Source organism: Gadus chalcogrammus, chromosome 4, assembly GCF_026213295.1.
Source record: "Gadus chalcogrammus isolate NIFS_2021 chromosome 4, NIFS_Gcha_1.0, whole genome shotgun sequence".
Classification (NCBI taxonomy): Eukaryota; Metazoa; Chordata; class Actinopteri; order Gadiformes; family Gadidae; genus Gadus; species Gadus chalcogrammus.
In genome coordinates this window covers 24,743,606-24,760,456 of record NC_079415.1, presented here as the reverse complement: position 1 = coordinate 24,760,456, position 16,851 = coordinate 24,743,606, and the positions used below count along the sequence as shown (strand labels likewise).

At 46.7% G+C, this 16,851-nt stretch overlaps 2 protein-coding genes and 1 pseudogene across 5 annotated transcripts in view; all 3 read left to right on the top strand.

Moving 5' to 3' along the window:
- Positions 1-1,221: 1,221 nt before the first annotated feature.
- Positions 1,222-3,952, top strand: LOC130380942 (intron Large complex component GCFC2-like; annotated as a pseudogene).
- A 3,926-nt stretch (positions 3,953-7,878) lies between these two features.
- Positions 7,879-12,460, top strand: LOC130380941 (stonustoxin subunit beta-like). The gene is made up of 3 exons (XM_056588369.1): positions 7,879-7,916; positions 8,388-8,437; positions 11,913-12,460. Exons 1-3 carry the CDS (start codon positions 7,879-7,881, stop codon positions 12,458-12,460), a joined length of 636 nt encoding a protein of 211 aa, XP_056444344.1.
- A 1,223-nt stretch (positions 12,461-13,683) lies between these two features.
- Positions 13,684-16,851, top strand: part of LOC130380848 (striated muscle preferentially expressed protein kinase-like) — a 44,193-nt gene continuing 41,025 nt past the window's right edge. For 2 of the 4 annotated variants that reach the window (XM_056588215.1, XM_056588216.1), the window contains exons 1-2: positions 13,696-13,914; positions 15,236-15,604. In XM_056588215.1, coding sequence (XP_056444190.1) covers positions 13,878-13,914; positions 15,236-15,604 — 406 coding nt within the window. In that variant the 5' untranslated portion in view covers positions 13,696-13,877. Of the gene's footprint in view, positions 13,915-15,235; positions 15,605-16,851 lie in introns of all 4 variants that reach the window. The other 2 variants (XM_056588214.1, XM_056588213.1) reach the window with 2 other exon arrangements.

The window sequence follows — 16,851 nt, the reverse complement described above, 5'->3', positions numbered from 1 at the left end:
TAGAAGTAGGTAGGGCTGTGTTCTACAGTTAGATGCGGGGCTGCTCCGGTCTGGTGGGAAATTTGCTACACCTGTGTTCAATTGGTTGGCTGTTCGGTGCGCTGTAGCTTTGTTCTTTCATCCGGTTTAGAGCAACATAAGCATTTGTTTGGTAAGCATTTGACAAGCATTGCTTAAAAGGGACATGGAAGCTTTTGTTGAGGCCCCATCGGAGGCTAAAGTTTATAAGTGTACCAAGCGACAATTGTGGGAGGTGGCTGAGCATTATGGATTGGAGGGTCTGCGGAAAGATTTAGGAAAAGAGGAACTACAGGAATTGATAAGATCGGGTTTGGTAGAGAAGTCTATTATAAGAACTCAGACTGAGCCATCTACACCAAACGACTCCGATGAAGATTCGCGTTCTGGGGACAAGGATTTGAGTTTCGAACAAAAAATGGCGCTCAGGCGTTTCGAGGCGGAGCAGAGGCATCTAGACCGTGACCGTGAAGCGGATTTAGAGCGAAGGGCGTCTTGACCGTGAGGTTGCTTTGGAAATCGAGAAGCTGAAACGAGACACGGACATCGAGAGACTGAGAACCGAGTCTGAACTTCAGAGAGAGAAGTTTAGATTAATTGCAGAGGGGAAAATGCGGGGTACTGAAGCTGGGGAGTCAAGATCGGGCGCAGAGGGAAACCTCTCTAATATGATTAGGTTTTTACCAAGATTTAACGACCGAGACCAAGACATTTTCTTCTCCCTCTTTGAGGGGATTGCCGATCAGCGGGAGTGGGATGATGCGGAGCGCACTTTGCTTCTACAAGCAGTTCTCGAGGGGCGCGCCCAAGACGCATATGTGGCGTTGTCGGTGGTTGAGCGTAGGTGTTACAAGTCGGTGAAGGCAGCAGTATTGCGGGCTTACGAACAAGTGCCAGAGTTTTAGAGACAGCATTTTAGAAATTGGAGAAAAGGTGACCGGCAAACATACTCTGAGGTGGCCAGAGACCTTGTTGGTTATTTTAACCGATGGTGTTCCGCAGTCAATGTAGTAACCTTGGAACAACTGAGTGATTTGGTGGTATTGGAGCAGTTTAAAAACATTGTACCAGAGCATCTGGCTGCCTTTATAAATGAGCACAAGGTTAAGACGGCCGCGGAGGCTGCCGTACTCTCGGACGAGTATGCTTTAACTCATAGACCTGTCATTCACGATCGGGATGAGCGTCGGACCACTCGGTACCATGGGAAAGATAGTGGTCAGGTTGTGTTTAGACAGGATTCCTCATATAGGAATAAGGCTGACAATGAAAGGTGCCATTATTGTGGTGAAAGTGGTCATTGGAAGAGGTACTGTCCGTCACTACGGAATAGACTTCCAACCAAGTCAAATTTCAGCGGGCCATCCTCCGCTGATGGGGTTGGATGCGTGGCGAATGTTCGGCAGTCAAACCCCACACCCAACGTTGAGCAGGTGAACAAAGACCCTACGGAGGGTACTGCCTCGAAAAGGGGTTCAGGCTGTGGGGTGTCAGATCTTCCTGGGGAAGGTCAGTGTTTTTCTGAATCCGCCATCGGGCACGTAGGTGAAGGCTACGGACCGTTTATTACGGACGGATTTGTTTCACTTGTAGGTAGTTCAGAGAAGAGGCCGGTAAAGATTTTGCGGGATACTGGTGCTACTGAAACTTTTGTTGTTGAGTCCGTTTTGCCATTCTCAGGGCAGTCGAGCACGGGCAATGTTGTGCTAATTCGAGGCATGGGAATGCAGACTATGTCTGTTCCCCTCCACCATATCGAACTAAGTTCTGATCTGGTGAAGGGGAATGTTGTTGTCGGCGTGTGCCCTGCGTTGCATGTACTGGGAGTGCATATCATTTTGGGCAACAAATTGGTAGGAGATCTGGCCAAGTGTCTGGCCAAGTGGGCCAGCACTACCAATAGTGACCATCGAGCCGTCTCAAAGTTCACAAGGCCGCGGTATATCGTGCAGTTCAAAGCGAGAAACGACGCCACCAAAGTCGGATCAGAGCGAAGGAGAAGATGCTCTTGACAGCAGACATTCTACTGAGCAGAAACAGAAAGCAAGCGCTGTGCTTAGTTTTTCCGAGGACAAAGACGCTGAAGGAGCGGAGTTTAAGCTAAGGAAGTCATCCGACAAAGCAATCGTTTTTCAAGCCAAAAGAAAAGAAGGATCATCAGCGAAGAATACCCACAGAAGCCGTCCAGTGCAACAGGCTCCCCTGCCGTCTGGTTCACCCAGGCAGGATTCTTCGAGTCCAGCCTCCCTTCCCACACCTGATGAAGAAGATAATAGTGATGGTTCTACATCATCGCTCTCAAGTTTGTCCTCCTCGCCAGCCTCTAATACTCTGCTTACAAACCAGTTATAATCCCCAGTGCGAAAACTATCAAAGCGGCCAGGAGGCAACGTCAAGAAGCAAGATCCCAGAAAGACTTAATTTCCCTGGGTAGGGATGGCCGGAGCTCTGCTGGCAGCACCCCTGACCACCGCAGCAGGGACAGCGACCGCGACGACGACGAACCGGATGATTGCGAGCGAAGGATTGAGTTTGCTCCGCGTGCGAAGAGCATTCGAGAGAGGATTGCGGAGAAACTAGGAAGCAGCAATGAAAGTAAATCTGAGGAAGAGGAAGAGGAGCAGAAACTTTGGGAGGAGACTCAGATTTTCAAGGGACTCAAAAGACGTCCAGGTGAACAGAGTCCTTCAGGCAGTGAAGCCAGCAACTACAGCAGCAGCAGAAGCCGGAGGAGAAACCAACACAGGCAGAAGAAGGCCGGCTTCAACTACCCAGAGAGCCTGTTGCCTGTCGGAGGCCTGAAACGGAGGCTTGAGGGAAAGTTGTAGTCGCTGAAGGAGGTGCACCGAGCGCGGCAGGCGAAGCTGAGGAGGATGGAGGGGGACGTGGAGAACGCCAGGAGCTCCATGGAGAACCTGGAGGGCAGCGCCTCGGACAAGCAGCTCCGCTTCTACAGGGCCATGACCCAGTACGCCAACAACCTGGTGGAGTGTCTCCAGGAGAAGGTGGTGGAGATCAACTTGTTGGAGCTGGAGCTGCACACTCTCCTGGCAGACCAGATGGAGTCACTGTTGGCAGACCGGAGGAAGAGTGTCAGGAGAGCGGGCCGCTCACCTGCAGCAGCCCTGCAATATTCAGATTCGCCACATACGGGGCGTGGACAACGTTATGGCAGATGCTTTGTCCCGCGCTCCGGAGTTGATGGAGTAGGTGGTTGGTTATTTCTCTCCTCCCCTGTCCCTCTTAAAGTGCTTTTCCGGGCCCGGTTTTGCTGTGGGACAGGAGTCTTGGGGGGAGATAACTGGTGGTAGTTGGGTTTTGATGTTTTGGATTGATTGGTTATTGTTTTTATTTTGATCGATTATTTTATGTGGTTGTTTCTTTGGAACAGAAACCCATTTAGGTGGGCTTCTGTTTTAAGGGGGGGGATGTGACGACCCAGTTGGGTCTTTGACCCCGCCCCTGCTGTGTATGCCTGTGTTTCTCTCCCTCCTGATTAGGAGATTGTCGGCAGGTGTGGGATGGACCGGTGGCAGTATAAAGAGCCTGCCCAGACAGCAGACGTGGCTTCTCCCTCCTCCCAGCATTGGCTTTCCTTTGTCTTCCTTTGTCTTCACATGGACTGATATTTACATTACCTTTTTGGTTACTTACATTTATACTGACTTGCACCACACTTCTTATTGTTATGTTTATTATATAATAAATTACTTATTATTGTGAAAATAGCGTGGTCTCCCCGGTTCATGTTGCATGCATGGAGCCAGCATGTCAGAGGGGATTGTCGGGAAAGAGATGGCTTTCTCGCTCTCGTAATGTCTGTCTTGCTCTCAAATCAATCAAGCAAATCAATAGCTGCTCATTATTGATTAAGGCCTCCAATTTCGACAGCTAATTACTACCATTAAACATGAATGACTACCATTAAACATGAATGAACATCGAATATGCTCATGTGTGGCACCGTTGCAATCGCCTGGAAGCGTAGATGTTGAAGGACACCTTGCTTTCCCTCTTACGCCACCGGGAAGATATTTACATACTTCTGATTGACTAATGAATTGACTCAGCTATTCCCCCAGAAGTCTGGGGACAAAAGGTCAAAAGGAGCCGGCACCACTCCGCTTATGAGATAACAAAAAGTTAATGTGTGTTTCTCTCATAACTTTTTGTCATTATTAAAGAGAGGCCTGATTCTCAGATATGCATGTTGGATGGCTATGGTGTAGGTCTGGGAAGAACTTCAGGCCAAAATCTTGCAAGCGAGCCGCTGGGTGAGGTGCAACGAGATGGAGCACTTGCTGAGTCATTTCCTGTAGGGCTGGAGCCACAGGTTGAAGCGTATGCGTCCTTTGAGACCCCCTTTGATATATAAGAGACCCCAAGGTACAGCTTACTTAAAGGTTCTCGACTCAGTCACCTATTGCATCACTTCCTTTAGGGCTTCGGCCTCCTAATTAATCATTGTAGTATAATTGAATGCCCTCTTTCATATATATGATACCTCCACCACTGGGAAGTGGCAACAATTCTCCAAATCCATATGGGGAGGGGGGGGGGGGGTGATGCTTGTGGACAGTAGGGATGTACACTAGACATAAATAGGAATCAAACTCAGGAGAAGGAATGACCTCTCACAAATATTTATTGAATAAATTGTTTCAAATAACCCTGCCTCGTTAAATCAATGATCTTGATGTTTTGCTTTCAAAAATAGGTTATAGAAGAAGTCTAAACTGCAGAAAATAAAAACATCCAAGCTGCCATTTAAGGATACCTTGGAATATCTGTCTATTTTTTAACCATCGGACCCTAGTTTACGACAAAAACAACACAATTGACGGCAGCTCCTTTGCCGCGTGGTTTTTAGAGCCATGTAAGGATTAAAGGGGGCGGTCGATAGCAACCACCATAGCAACCATGACGGTCAAGTGACTGGATGCAGCCCCGTTGAAAAAAATAGAATACCACTGTAGCAGGTTCACAGAGCGCTTGGACACCAGGGGCCGTATTCACAAAGCATTTTATCTTACCGCTAGGAGTGCTCCTAACTCGCGCTAAAACATTTTACGTAGGAGTTTTTTTCTTAAAAGTTATTGACAAAGCCGCTGAGACCTACATTTACTAAGGATAAATCACATAGAGTGAACTAAGAGTGACGCGCCGTTGCTATGGATTACGTCAATTCTCGTGCACGAGTTTAGAAGCAGTCAGTTCGGTGATTGGTTGTTCAGACGAGCCCACTGAATCACCGAAAAACAAGGAAATAGCCTAGGCTAGAAATGAATTCCTATTAAGTAGTTCAAGTTCAAGTGTACTTTATTGTCAAAAATCTATGTAACAGGGTTAGCACAGAAGTTTGAAATTGCGTTTGGCCAGACTCCAATGTGTAGTTAAAAAACATTTAACAAAAAAACATATAACATTTAAATAAGACATTGACAATAATCTCTCTCACACACACACACACACACACACACACACACACACACACACACACACACACACACACACACACACACACACACACACACACACACACACATAGCAGCAGAAGTAAAATCAGTGGTCACAAGGTGCAACAGTAAAGTAAAGTGCAACAGTAAAGTGCCAGTGACATGGTGAAGTTCATGTGGTTTTCTTCAGTGTGTTGATGAGTCTGATGGCTTGTGGAAAGAAGCTGTTACTCAGTCTGCTTGTGCGGGACCGCAGGCTGCGGTACCGCTTCCCTGATGGTAGAAGGGAGAACAGACTGTGTGCTGGATGAGTTGTGTCTTTGATGATGTTCATTGCCCGCTTGGAACAGTGTGAAGTGTACAGTTTCTGAATGGCTGGTAGGGGTGACCTGATGATCTTTTCTGCTGTCCTCACCACCCTCTGCAGTGCCTTCTTGTCTGCAGCTAGACAGCTGCCATGCCAGACAGAGACGTTGCTGGTCAGGATGCTCTCAATAGCACCTCTGAAGAAGGTGGTGAGGGCAGAAGTGGGGAGGTCAGCTCTTCTCATCCTTCTCAGGAAGTAGAGTCGTGTCTGCGCCTTCTTGACCAGCGCGGTGGTGTTGGTAGTCCATGAGAGGTCATTCGTGATGTGCACTCCCAGGAACTTTGTGCTTTTCACAGACTCTACTGCACTGCCGTTGATGATGAGTGGGATGTGTGTTGGTTGTTCCTTCCTGAAGTCTACAGTAATTTCTTTTGTTTTGTTGACGTTGAGAAGCAGATTGTTCCTCTCACACCAGTTGATGAGTAGCTGTACATCCTCTCTGTATGCTGAGTCATCATTGTCTTTGATGAGGCCCACCACTGTTGTGTCATCTGCAAATTTGATGATGTGATTCGTTTCAAATTTGGCACAGCAGTCGTGGGTCATCAGCGTGAACAGCAGGGGGGATAGCACGCATCCTTGCGGCACCCCCGTGTTTATGATGGTGGTCGCTGAGGAGTTGTTTCCGACTCTGACTGTCTGCGGTCTGTTAGTAAGAAAGTCCAGCAGCCAGTTGCACAGTGAAGTGCTGATGCCTATTTTACTCAGCTTGTCCACAAGATGTTGGGGGATGACGGTGTTGAACGCAGAGCTGAAGTCTATGAACAACATCCGTGCGTGACTGTTTTTATTCTCCAGATGAGCCAGGCAGAGGTGGAGTGCTGTTGCTATGGTGTCATCAGTGGAGCGCTTGGGGCGGTAGGCAAATTGGTATGGATCCAGAGTAGTGGGGAGGGTGGATGTTAGATGGGCCTTTACCAGTCTCTCAAAGCACTTCATCATGATGGTTGTGAGTGCTATGGGTCTGTAGTCGTTCAGTGATGATACCGGTGACTTCTTGGGTAGTGGTACGATGGTGGTAGCTTTGAAACTTGCTGGTATGATGGCTTGGTTCAGAGAGGTGTTGTAGATGTCTGTGAGGACGTCGGTGAGTGAGTCTGCACAGTCTCTGAGCACACGCCCGGGTATGTTGTCAGGACCTGCAGCTTTCCTGGGGTTCACCTTGAGTAGGGTCGTCCTCACGTCCGCTGGGTCCAGTTGAAGTGTTGTGCTGTCAGGGTTTACGTTTTTTTTTTTGGGTGTTGTGGTGTTATTTTCTTCAAACCGGCTGAAGAAGGTGTTGAGTGAGTTGAGGAAGTCTGTGTTGTCCTCACACGGTGGGGGGGATGGTTTGTAGTCTATGACTGACTGGATGCCTTGCCACAGGCGTCTTGGGTCCTTTGTGTCAGTGAAGTATGAGTTTATTTTTTGTCCATATGCACGCTTGGCTGCTCTCACGCCCCGGTGCAAGTTGGCCCTGGCAGACTTGAGGGCCTCCTTGTCCCCAGACTTGAAAGCAATGTTGCGTGCCCTCAGGAGCTCACGTACCTCCCTGGTGAACCAGGGTTTTTCGTTTGCTCTCACTGTAATGTCCTTGGTGACGGTTACATCTTCCATGCATTTTGTTATGTATCCAGTTACAGAGTCTGTGTATTCGGTGAGGTTGACGTCGTGGTTGGTGGTGGCCGCCTCCCTGAAAACCGACCAGTCTGTGCATTCAAAACAGTCCTGTAGAGCTGCTGTGGAGCCCTCTGGCCAGGCCCTGATCTGTTTCACAGTTGGCTTGCTTCTCGTCAACAGAGGTCTGTAGGCTGGGATTAGCATAACAGAGAGATGGTCTGATGAACCCAGGTGGGGGTGGGGAACAGCTCTGAAGGCCTGTCAGATGTGATGTTGATGTAGACCTGGTCAAGTGTGTTCTCTCCCCTTGTTGCAAAGTTCACACACTTGTGATAGTGTGGCATTACTGTTTTCAATTTGGCCTGATTAAAATCGCCAGCGATTACGCAGACCGAGTCCGGGTGTGTGTTTTGTAGTGTACTCACAGACTTGTACAGAATGGAGAGTGCCTCCTTTGTGTTGGCGCTGGGGGGAAGGTAAACAGCTGTGATGTTGACGGTATTGAATTCACGCGGCAGGTAGAATGGACGGCAGTTGAGGGTTAAAAACTCAATGTTCTCTGAGCAGTGACTTGTAATGACTGCTGCGTTTGTACACCAGTTGTTATTGATATAAATGCACACACCACCTCCTCGAGATTTACCCGTGCTGGCGTGGTTTCTGTCAGCGCGGACTGTTGTAAACCCATCCAGTTTAATTACGCTGTCCGGAACGTTGTTGTGAAGCCACGTCTCGGTTAGGATGATCGCGTTGCATTCTCTTACGTTTCTATGTGTGGTTAAATCCAGCTTGAGATAATCCATTTTGTTTTCTAACGAGCGGACGTTCGATAGGAGAATAGATGGTAGTGCTGTTTTGTGAGGGTTTCTTTTCAAGCGGTGTGTGATGCCGGCTCGGCAACCTCGCCTTATCCTCCGTCCTGTGCTCGGCCTCCACTGCCGCATCAGCTGCTTCCAGTTTCGGCTGGTGGGGGCGGGGGAGCCCGCTGTCACGGAGGGTCCGTTGTCACGGGACATTATTCCTAGACCGAGAAGAGTTTCGCGATCCGAGGCGAAGTTAACTCCGGACATATCCTTTGTGCTGTTGTTGTTTCTAAGTCCCAGTAGTGTACTCCTGTTGTACGCGATTTTTGAAGACGATTTTGACGGTACATTTAACATAAAACACACATTTTTATCGGGAGCCGGCTTGGCCGCAGCCACACCGGGCGCCGCCATGGTAACCCCTAGTTATAGTGCAGTTAGCAGAATACACGCATGATGACAATTTTGTGCAGACCACGATAATGACGTTGTAGCCTGCACGTTCAAGAGAGAGAAAGCAAAGAATAAAAATACGTCAAATCTAAAAGAAAATAAATGTTACGAACTACCCAAGTGTTGACTGATTTGTGCCAAGGTGTTTACCTAAAATGTGTTTTCAAAGTGATCCCTAAATGCCTGTCCACTCGGTTCCACACGGCCAAATTCCTTGTAATGTTGATCGCCATCATCATCATCATCATCGTCTGGCTGTGGAATGTTCCTCCGCTTGCAAAGGTTGTGTAGAATGGCACATACAGTGATTACTGTGCTTGCCCTCTCTGGGGTGAGGCGTATTTCGCCGTGGAGGACATGAAACCGACGTTTCATCTGCCCAATTCCTCTCTCCACAACATTTCGTGTATGTTTGTGTGCTCGCAAAGAGCCAATACGATGTGTTTTACGCATAGGACTAAGCGTAATCTGCGTAATCACTTACATGTTACACTTTAACTGTGCTCCCGGTTCTGGATTAAGGTAGGGTGTCTAGAGCCACGTCTTGCATGGATAGTCACTGTCACCCAGCAAGTGACACCAAACTGGTACATCTCAAAAAGCTGCCTCAGACCACTCACCATTAAAATGCGCGAATCATGGGTAGCTGAAGATCCAGGCCACTTTGCAACAACATCCAGTAGGCTATGTTAAAATTTGCATCAAAAACAACCTGCGTGTTGATGGAATGCACTTTCTTCCTATTGACGAACCCGTCCTCGTCTTTTGATGGCGCAATTATTTTTATTTTTTATAAGTTATATTTATTTTTTTATAACATTTTATTTCGGGACTAATCGGATTATTCCTGTTAGTCGGGGATGTTATTGCATCGCGCATTAACTCCACAATAAGTTGAATACCCTAACATTTCGTCTCGCAGGCATTTTAAGATTCTTTGTGAATAGGTCTTACTGAGTTAGGAGTCCTCTTGAGGACTTTTAAGCTCTCCTAGACTTAGGTGCTACTTTTAGTCCTAAAATACTTTGTGAATTGCTCTTAGTGAAAAAAGTTAGGAGTCCTAAATTTAAGAGTGACACGCCCATTATTTTTAGGAGTTACTCCTAAATTCGCCAGTTAGGACCTACTTTTAGCCCTAAGATCCTTTGTGAATACGGCCCCAGGTTTGCTTTTTCCAACAGAAAGTCCATTTATTTCGATCGCTCAGTCCAACAAAACACAATTCCTTGGACGTAAATCATAACTCCGCTCCAAGCGGTCACAGGATGCGTTTCCAGGCGATCTCTGGTGGCGATCGCCCCTGCATCTCTCTCTCTGCTCCCCGGTTTCCCCCCTAACCACAAAGCAGGCACATATATACAAACATTCCCTGATTGGCCTGAGTGCTGACACCTGCTCGCACTCAGGTCCAACCCCCCCCCAGCCAATCCGGTGCGCTCCCAACCTGCCCATACTCCCCCTGCAGGCCATACGTCACACGTCCCCCCACAACCACCCTACACACTCAGGAGATTAATGATATTTAAATTATTATGACCATGAAGTCTTTATTTGCATGGGTTTACATTTCGTTCTGTGTAGCATGGAAAAATCTGAGAAACACTCCCATTCAGAATGCATTGGTTTACATTTCGTTCTTTGGAGCACGGTTATTTTTATTTATTTATTTATTTTCTGCAATAATCCAATGGAAAAACCTGTTGGCTTCTTGTCAAGGGAACCCAGGGCGACACTCACTTCCGGGTTGGCCAAAATACATCATCCCTCCACCACTCTATACTGTAAAAACACATGTTCAAGTTGAATGATAATGCATGAATTTATTCTTTATTCTGCCATAGTATTTATTTAAGGGGGGGGTCTTTTGGCCATGGTGGATCCAGATCTGGAGCATTTCACCACCTGTTGTTGTTTTATCAGCGAAATGCATTGTGTGTGTGTCTGTCTGTCTGTCTGTCTGTCTGTCTGTCTGCGTGCGTGCGTGCGTGCGTGCGTGCGTGCGTGCGTGCGTGCGTGCGTGCGTGCGTGCGTGCGTGCGTGCGTGCGTGCGTGCGTGCGTGCGTGCGTGCGTGCGTGCGTGTACCACGCTACTTTATGTTGAAATGCGACGTAATCCAGTGTTTACGAAAACGTACACTGTCAACGTATGCTTTTGGTGACTGGGTTGGCTCTCAGATAAACGTGTTTCTAACAAGATGATATCATTAAAAGTTACATAAAGTAACGGTTTAATAACACAAACGCAGGAAACACGTGAGCTGCTAGTTTAGCGAAAGCAGCGTCCCTAGCAATCTGACGTCGTTGAAACATGCGAGCGAGCCGATAAAATCTTCCTAATAACTATAAAACTAAAGATCCGACACAATCACCGACTGAAGATTATGCAAGTAAAAAGTATATTTCTCGCTAGAAATGTTATTAGAAACACGTTTATCAGTGAATCGGTCCTAAAATATTGCATTTCCCATTCAGATAATAAAGATTAATAAAGATCATACACATTCACTGACTGAAGATTATTCAAGGAAAAAGTACATTTCTCGCTAGAAATGTCATTAGAAACGCGTTTAATGGTGATTCTGTCCTAAAATATTGCATTTCCCATTCAGATAATAAAGATTAATAAAGATCATACACATTCACTTACTGGAGATTATGCAAGGAAAAGGTATATTTCTCGCTAGAAATGTTATTAAAAACACGTTTAATGGTGTATCTGTCCTAAAATATTGCATTTCCCATTCAGATAATAAAGATTAATATAGGCTACGTAACAATTTCACCAAATGCTAGGAGAACGTCTAGCCCCCTGTTGTTGCTATTCCTCCATTCATTTCGAATGGAGAAGAAAGCATGTTCAGGGTCACGCTTTGGTCAGGCAAAGCGTGACCCTGAACACGCCTTGCGATGTGGACCAACGTATCCATTTCAAGCCTTGGCGTGATACCGGGTTGGTGTGTGCCAAGGAATATCAGTGTCATTAACTTGCCTTGGAGCAAATTCCGTGGCCACATCACGGACAATTTAAGTGATGCATCCTATTTATCAAACATAACCCTAACCCTAACAAGTATTTTTTATCATTATTATGATTATTATTTAGACATAACAACATTAATATCATGATACTATTATAAACAATAATAGTATAATAATAATAATTTATTTCTGTGCAGTTCAGCAGCTCATCATGTCTTGTTCTCCCGCCAGATGCCTGTGAACTCACACTGGACCCAAACACAGCCCACAAACTCCTCTCTCCATCTGAGGACAACAGGAAGGTGACGTGGGTTGGAGAGGACCAGTCGTATCCTGATCACCCAGAGAGATTTGACTCCCAGTTCCAGGTGTTGTGTAGAGAGGGTCTGACTGGCCGCTGTTACTGGGAGGTAGAATGGAAAGAAGGTGATGTTTCCATAGGAGTGACATACAGAGGGATTAGAAGGGGAGGAAAAGGTCCTGATGGCAGGCTTGGAGCGAACAACCACTCATGGAGTCTTTATTGTTTTCCCACTGGTTACTTTGCCTGTTACGCCAATGTTAGAACATCCATAGATCTCCGCCCTAATGAATCCAACAGAGTAGGAGTGTATCTGGACCGGCCTGCTGGCACTCTGTCCTTCTACAGAGTGTCCCCAGATGGAGGAGGGTCCTCAGACACACTAACACACATCCACACCTTCCTGTCCACCTTCACCCAGGACCTCTACCCTGGGTTCAGGCTCATGTGGTCTGGTTGCTCAGTGTCCTTATGTGAGCTGTAGACGCACGCACGCACGCACGCACGGACGGACGGACGGACGGACGGACTGACAGACATGTAGGTAGTAATGCAGCAGGTTGTATCAATCTCTCTTGTTCATCTCTCATCTCTGCATTTATATATATGCATCTGGACCCATGGATGTACATGTATTGCGTTGTGTTGTTTGATCGCAACAGTACTCTACAGTTAAAATAAAAGTTTCTGTGATTTAAATTCATAGCATACAATAAGGTATATCTATTTGTATTAATTTGTTATCATATTTTTCTTCCTTATACATTGAGCCTCCTCAACAGTTATAAAGATAATTATGGATTTAGCTTCCTCTATTTTATTAACAATCCTTATATAATTAGATAACACGGCAGAGCATTATATATTTTGCTTAATCTACAGTAATAGACATCATGTTATTAATGTATATCCTGATTGATCAGTCTCTTGGTCATTTCTCTTATATTTCTATTTCTAATGTTAGTTTGTTTCTATTTCTAACCCAGTGTGACCCCTAGAGGGCGGTCTTCATCCTCTTTCCATCTGAACGAAATTAGGGATTTAGAACAGGTGACACTGTTGCCATGGGAACTAAACATTGTGAACGTAAGGCACACTTGAAATGGATAAAATAAATGGAAAAAATATGAAAATTGAATATTGTAATCTCCATTGGTCTTGTATGTTATGTTCCATTACAGAAACTGCGCCAATATTAGTTTGTTTCGAGAGAAAATAGATGTTTCTCACCACTAAGATTCCTATACATTTGTGCTATCGATATCCGATACTAAAGTGTGTGTGTGTGTGTGTGTTATCTCTCTGGGTTTGCGGTACCGGATTAAATATCTCTCACACGCACATCACAAAGTCCCAAATAATCATCTTTTCACGATTATGCGTGTTCGTGTGTGGGGGTGTTTGCGTGCGTGTGCGCGTGTGCATTGGCCTAGATGGGTCAGTGACACAAGCAGGCGCGTGCATTTGACCTGGTGGTGCAGCTGTCCTTTCAGAGCTCGGAGAGTGTGCGTGTGATATTCTACCGCTCTGGTAGTAGTTTGGCGTGTGGCTGAGGAACAGATAAGATAGAGCGAAGACACACCAAAAAAGAACAACCGAGGCAAAGTTTTCAGAGCTCCTAGTTAAGGGAGAATGTGACGTCACGAAACACCAGCACGGTCTCTCTCTCTCTCTCTCTCTCTCTCTCTCTCTCTCTCTCTCTTCCCCCCCCATCACACACCTCTTCACCAAGGGGTTAACGCCAACCCTCCAGAACTTTTCGAATCGCTAATGCTTCTTCAATCAGAAGGGACTTATCACCCCCGGAGGCTGACGCCCGAGGACACACCGCGACCTGGCCTTTGAGACATGGTACCGGGGGGGTATTTGCAGATCATGTAACCCGCTGCAGACCTTTGGGGATGTCAAAAGTGGGATTACTTCAAGCTTTTAGGAAAGGTAAGTAGGTCTACAGATACACTTTGTACGGTTAACACACACCTGGTTATTATAAGGACCACCCTGTAGCTAATCAATGGGATATAAGATGAGTTATTTTGTTCGTTGTCTCAATACTTAGAAGAAAGAATAAATAAATACAAATGTTTTGGGAGTTTGATCATTTTTCGATATTTGCAACGTCCGTATTTGCAACGTAATCATTTTGAATGAAAGAATGGAATGAAGGAAAAGCATTCACTTCTGTTTAATTTTTAAATAACTTAAAGTCGCAGTCGGTCTGTATAGGTGTTTTGAATTGAGAAGTGTCATTTAGGTTTGAGTATTTATAGGCAAAATGCAGTTGGACAGAATGGTTCTTGTAGTAGCATTGCTGACTAGTTTTCAATCAACTGACAAAATAAAATAAAACATTGTAAACGTGCATGTATAACAGTGTTTTACCACTAAAATGCCTCCTATCTTTGACTGCGAGAGCATGGCCTGAAACACTAACCAGGGTTAGGCGTTCGATTCCCACTGAGCCCCCCGCGCTAAAAATGTAAGCCTATAGATGCGTCGTACGCATGATATTGTACCACGCTTCATTTAGCAAAAGCTCTGATCCAAAAAGATTTACAGCGAATTCAGATCCACGACATTACGGAGCCGGTAGGGGTTACGCAACAGGATGCCTGCTGGGTAGGCTGTTGACATTGTGGATCGAACCGGGTTCCTTTGCACTGGGAGTGCAATAGAACACCCCAACCCAGCAACCCGCTGCTCTGTAGCCGATTAAAGCCCTTCCAACCCTCTGCACTGGCTCAATGGAGCTTTGATTAAAAAAAAAACAAAAAAAAAAAAACTATTTATTTTTTATTTCACAGGAACTCCTCTTATTTCAGAGATCAATGTGATACTGTGACACTAAAATAGAAAAATAAAGTGTTTTAATATTTTGTCAACTAAAATAAACGTCACAACCTACACCCATACATTTCATAAATGCAACAAACTTTAGGCTATTGGTTATTTTATATGTAGTATAACTATAAATAAAGCGTTAGATGCTGTATTATCTTCCTTTTAGGGGGCGAAGAGGTTTTGTGGGAGGGACCAGTAATGTCTCTTTTGATAGTGAAGGTTTCCGACCCCTGCCCTAACCACTTACTTAACCATGTACTTAACCCCACTGTACTGATGCCTTACGCCTCGTGCCCACTGCATCCGTCCATTGACTGCTCCCCATTGACTTTGAATGGGGACGGACACGCAATGCATTGTGGACCCGTGCGCCCGGTTGGAGCCTCGGCCTAACCCCCCCCTCCCTTTCAAACCGCAGCCACAATGAGCCAGGCGTCCGACCCCAGCACCCCTTCCAGAAGGGCAAAGGTCACCAAGCCGGCGGCGGCCAAGGCCGTGTCTCCGGACGAACCCGCGCCGCCCTGTTTCGTCCGTAAGCTCCGCAAGGCGGCGGTGGGGACGGGGTGCGACATCCGCCTCAGGGTGTCCGTCCTGGGGAACCCGGAGCCCAAGCTGAGATGGTACCGCAACAAGAGGCCGCTGCCGCCCAGCGAGGCCCAGGACCCAGGCGGCCTGTGGATCAGGGACTGCCGGACCTGCGACGCCGGGCTGTACACCTGTGTGGCGAGCAACACCCTGGGCGAGGCGACCAGCAGCGCCGTGCTTGCCGTCATGGACCTCGGAGAAGGTAATACGATCTGTGAATTAACGTTGGACCGCTGAAGTCATCGGTTGGTTGATGCATCCCCAGAACTGACCACATTGACCGCAAAGGATTGATTTATCAGGGATTTCTTTCGTGCGCAGAAACTGAATTACGTCTCGTGCCCACTGCATCGTCCGTCAAAGGACGTCGGAAGGCGTGGCTGACGGAGGGGGGAGCTTTCCAGGGTCGTCAGAGCCCGAGTAGTGTCACAGTGCTTACATTTCCATACACGATCTGATTGGATGCCGGATCCGTCGCTGCCGAAAAAGTTGCACATTTTTCAACTTTTTGACGGAGCGCACAGATCCACAATGCATTGCGCGTCCGTCCCAATTCAAAGTCAATGGGGATCAGTCAACGGACGGATGCAGTGGGCATGTGGCGTTACTGTTGCAGAACGCGATTAGGCCTACTCTTACATTAGAAAATAGCCAAGTGTGCCAATTCCTCTTTAAAAGGTTTGGAGAACAGATACTTTGCGCTACCCAAAGGTATCCCGGGAAATTCAGTTGACAGCCATCAGTTGACTGTTAATTAACACCACCGAGATGCAGGGCCGGCGCGAGGCATAGACGAACTTGGCGATGACATAGGGCGGCAAAAGCGTTTGGGGCGCCCTCTGGCGGCGCCCTCTGTTGGCGGCCCTAATTTATTAATGCATTTAATTGAAGCAAGCGAAATACAACATGTTTTCTAAACACGTTTCTAAATGGAACGGAGAATGGGGGGAACGGAGGATCAACAGTTATTGAATTGTTATAGAAACCATCACTGAAGCTCGCAGGGCAACAACCCCCCCACCCCCCGAGATGTTTAAGGCGAGGGGAGGCGATTTGCAGAAAGCAGCGAGAGTTAGCAAAAATAACAACACCTTGCCTTCATGCCTCCCTCAAAAGCCTCGCACACAAAACACAAACCTTAGTGTTAGCTCGACCTAGCCTTTAGTGTTGAAGGTTCCGGTCATGCGCAAAGATTACACAGTAGATGTAGTAGGCCAGGTAGGCTTACCACAGGCCTGCCACCACCACAGATACCTGATTTGTTTAGTCAGAGCATTTGGTACAGGTGTGGATGTTGTAGATGTGTGGAGCTCTGTCTGGCCAGCGTTGGATTTTGGACAGTGTTTGCACGTATACAATTAATTAAAAACATTTCAGTTACATTTTGGTCAAAATTGTATTTGACCTGTGCTGGGGATGGTGGTGGTGGTGGTAGAGTGGTGGTGATGT

Excerpts from the sequence above, each read along its gene's own strand:
- LOC130380941 (XM_056588369.1), top strand. The coding sequence starts at position 7,879 with ATGGAGAGTGCCTCCTTTGTGTTGGCGCTGGGGGGAAG. Across the intron at positions 7,917-8,387 it reads GTGTTGGCGCTGGGGGGAAG|CTGCTTCCAGTTTCGGCTGG; the intron begins GTAAACAGCTGT and ends CTGCCGCATCAG. Across the intron at positions 8,438-11,912 it reads GGAGCCCGCTGTCACGGAGG|GTGAACTCACACTGGACCCA; the intron begins GTCCGTTGTCAC and ends CGCCAGATGCCT.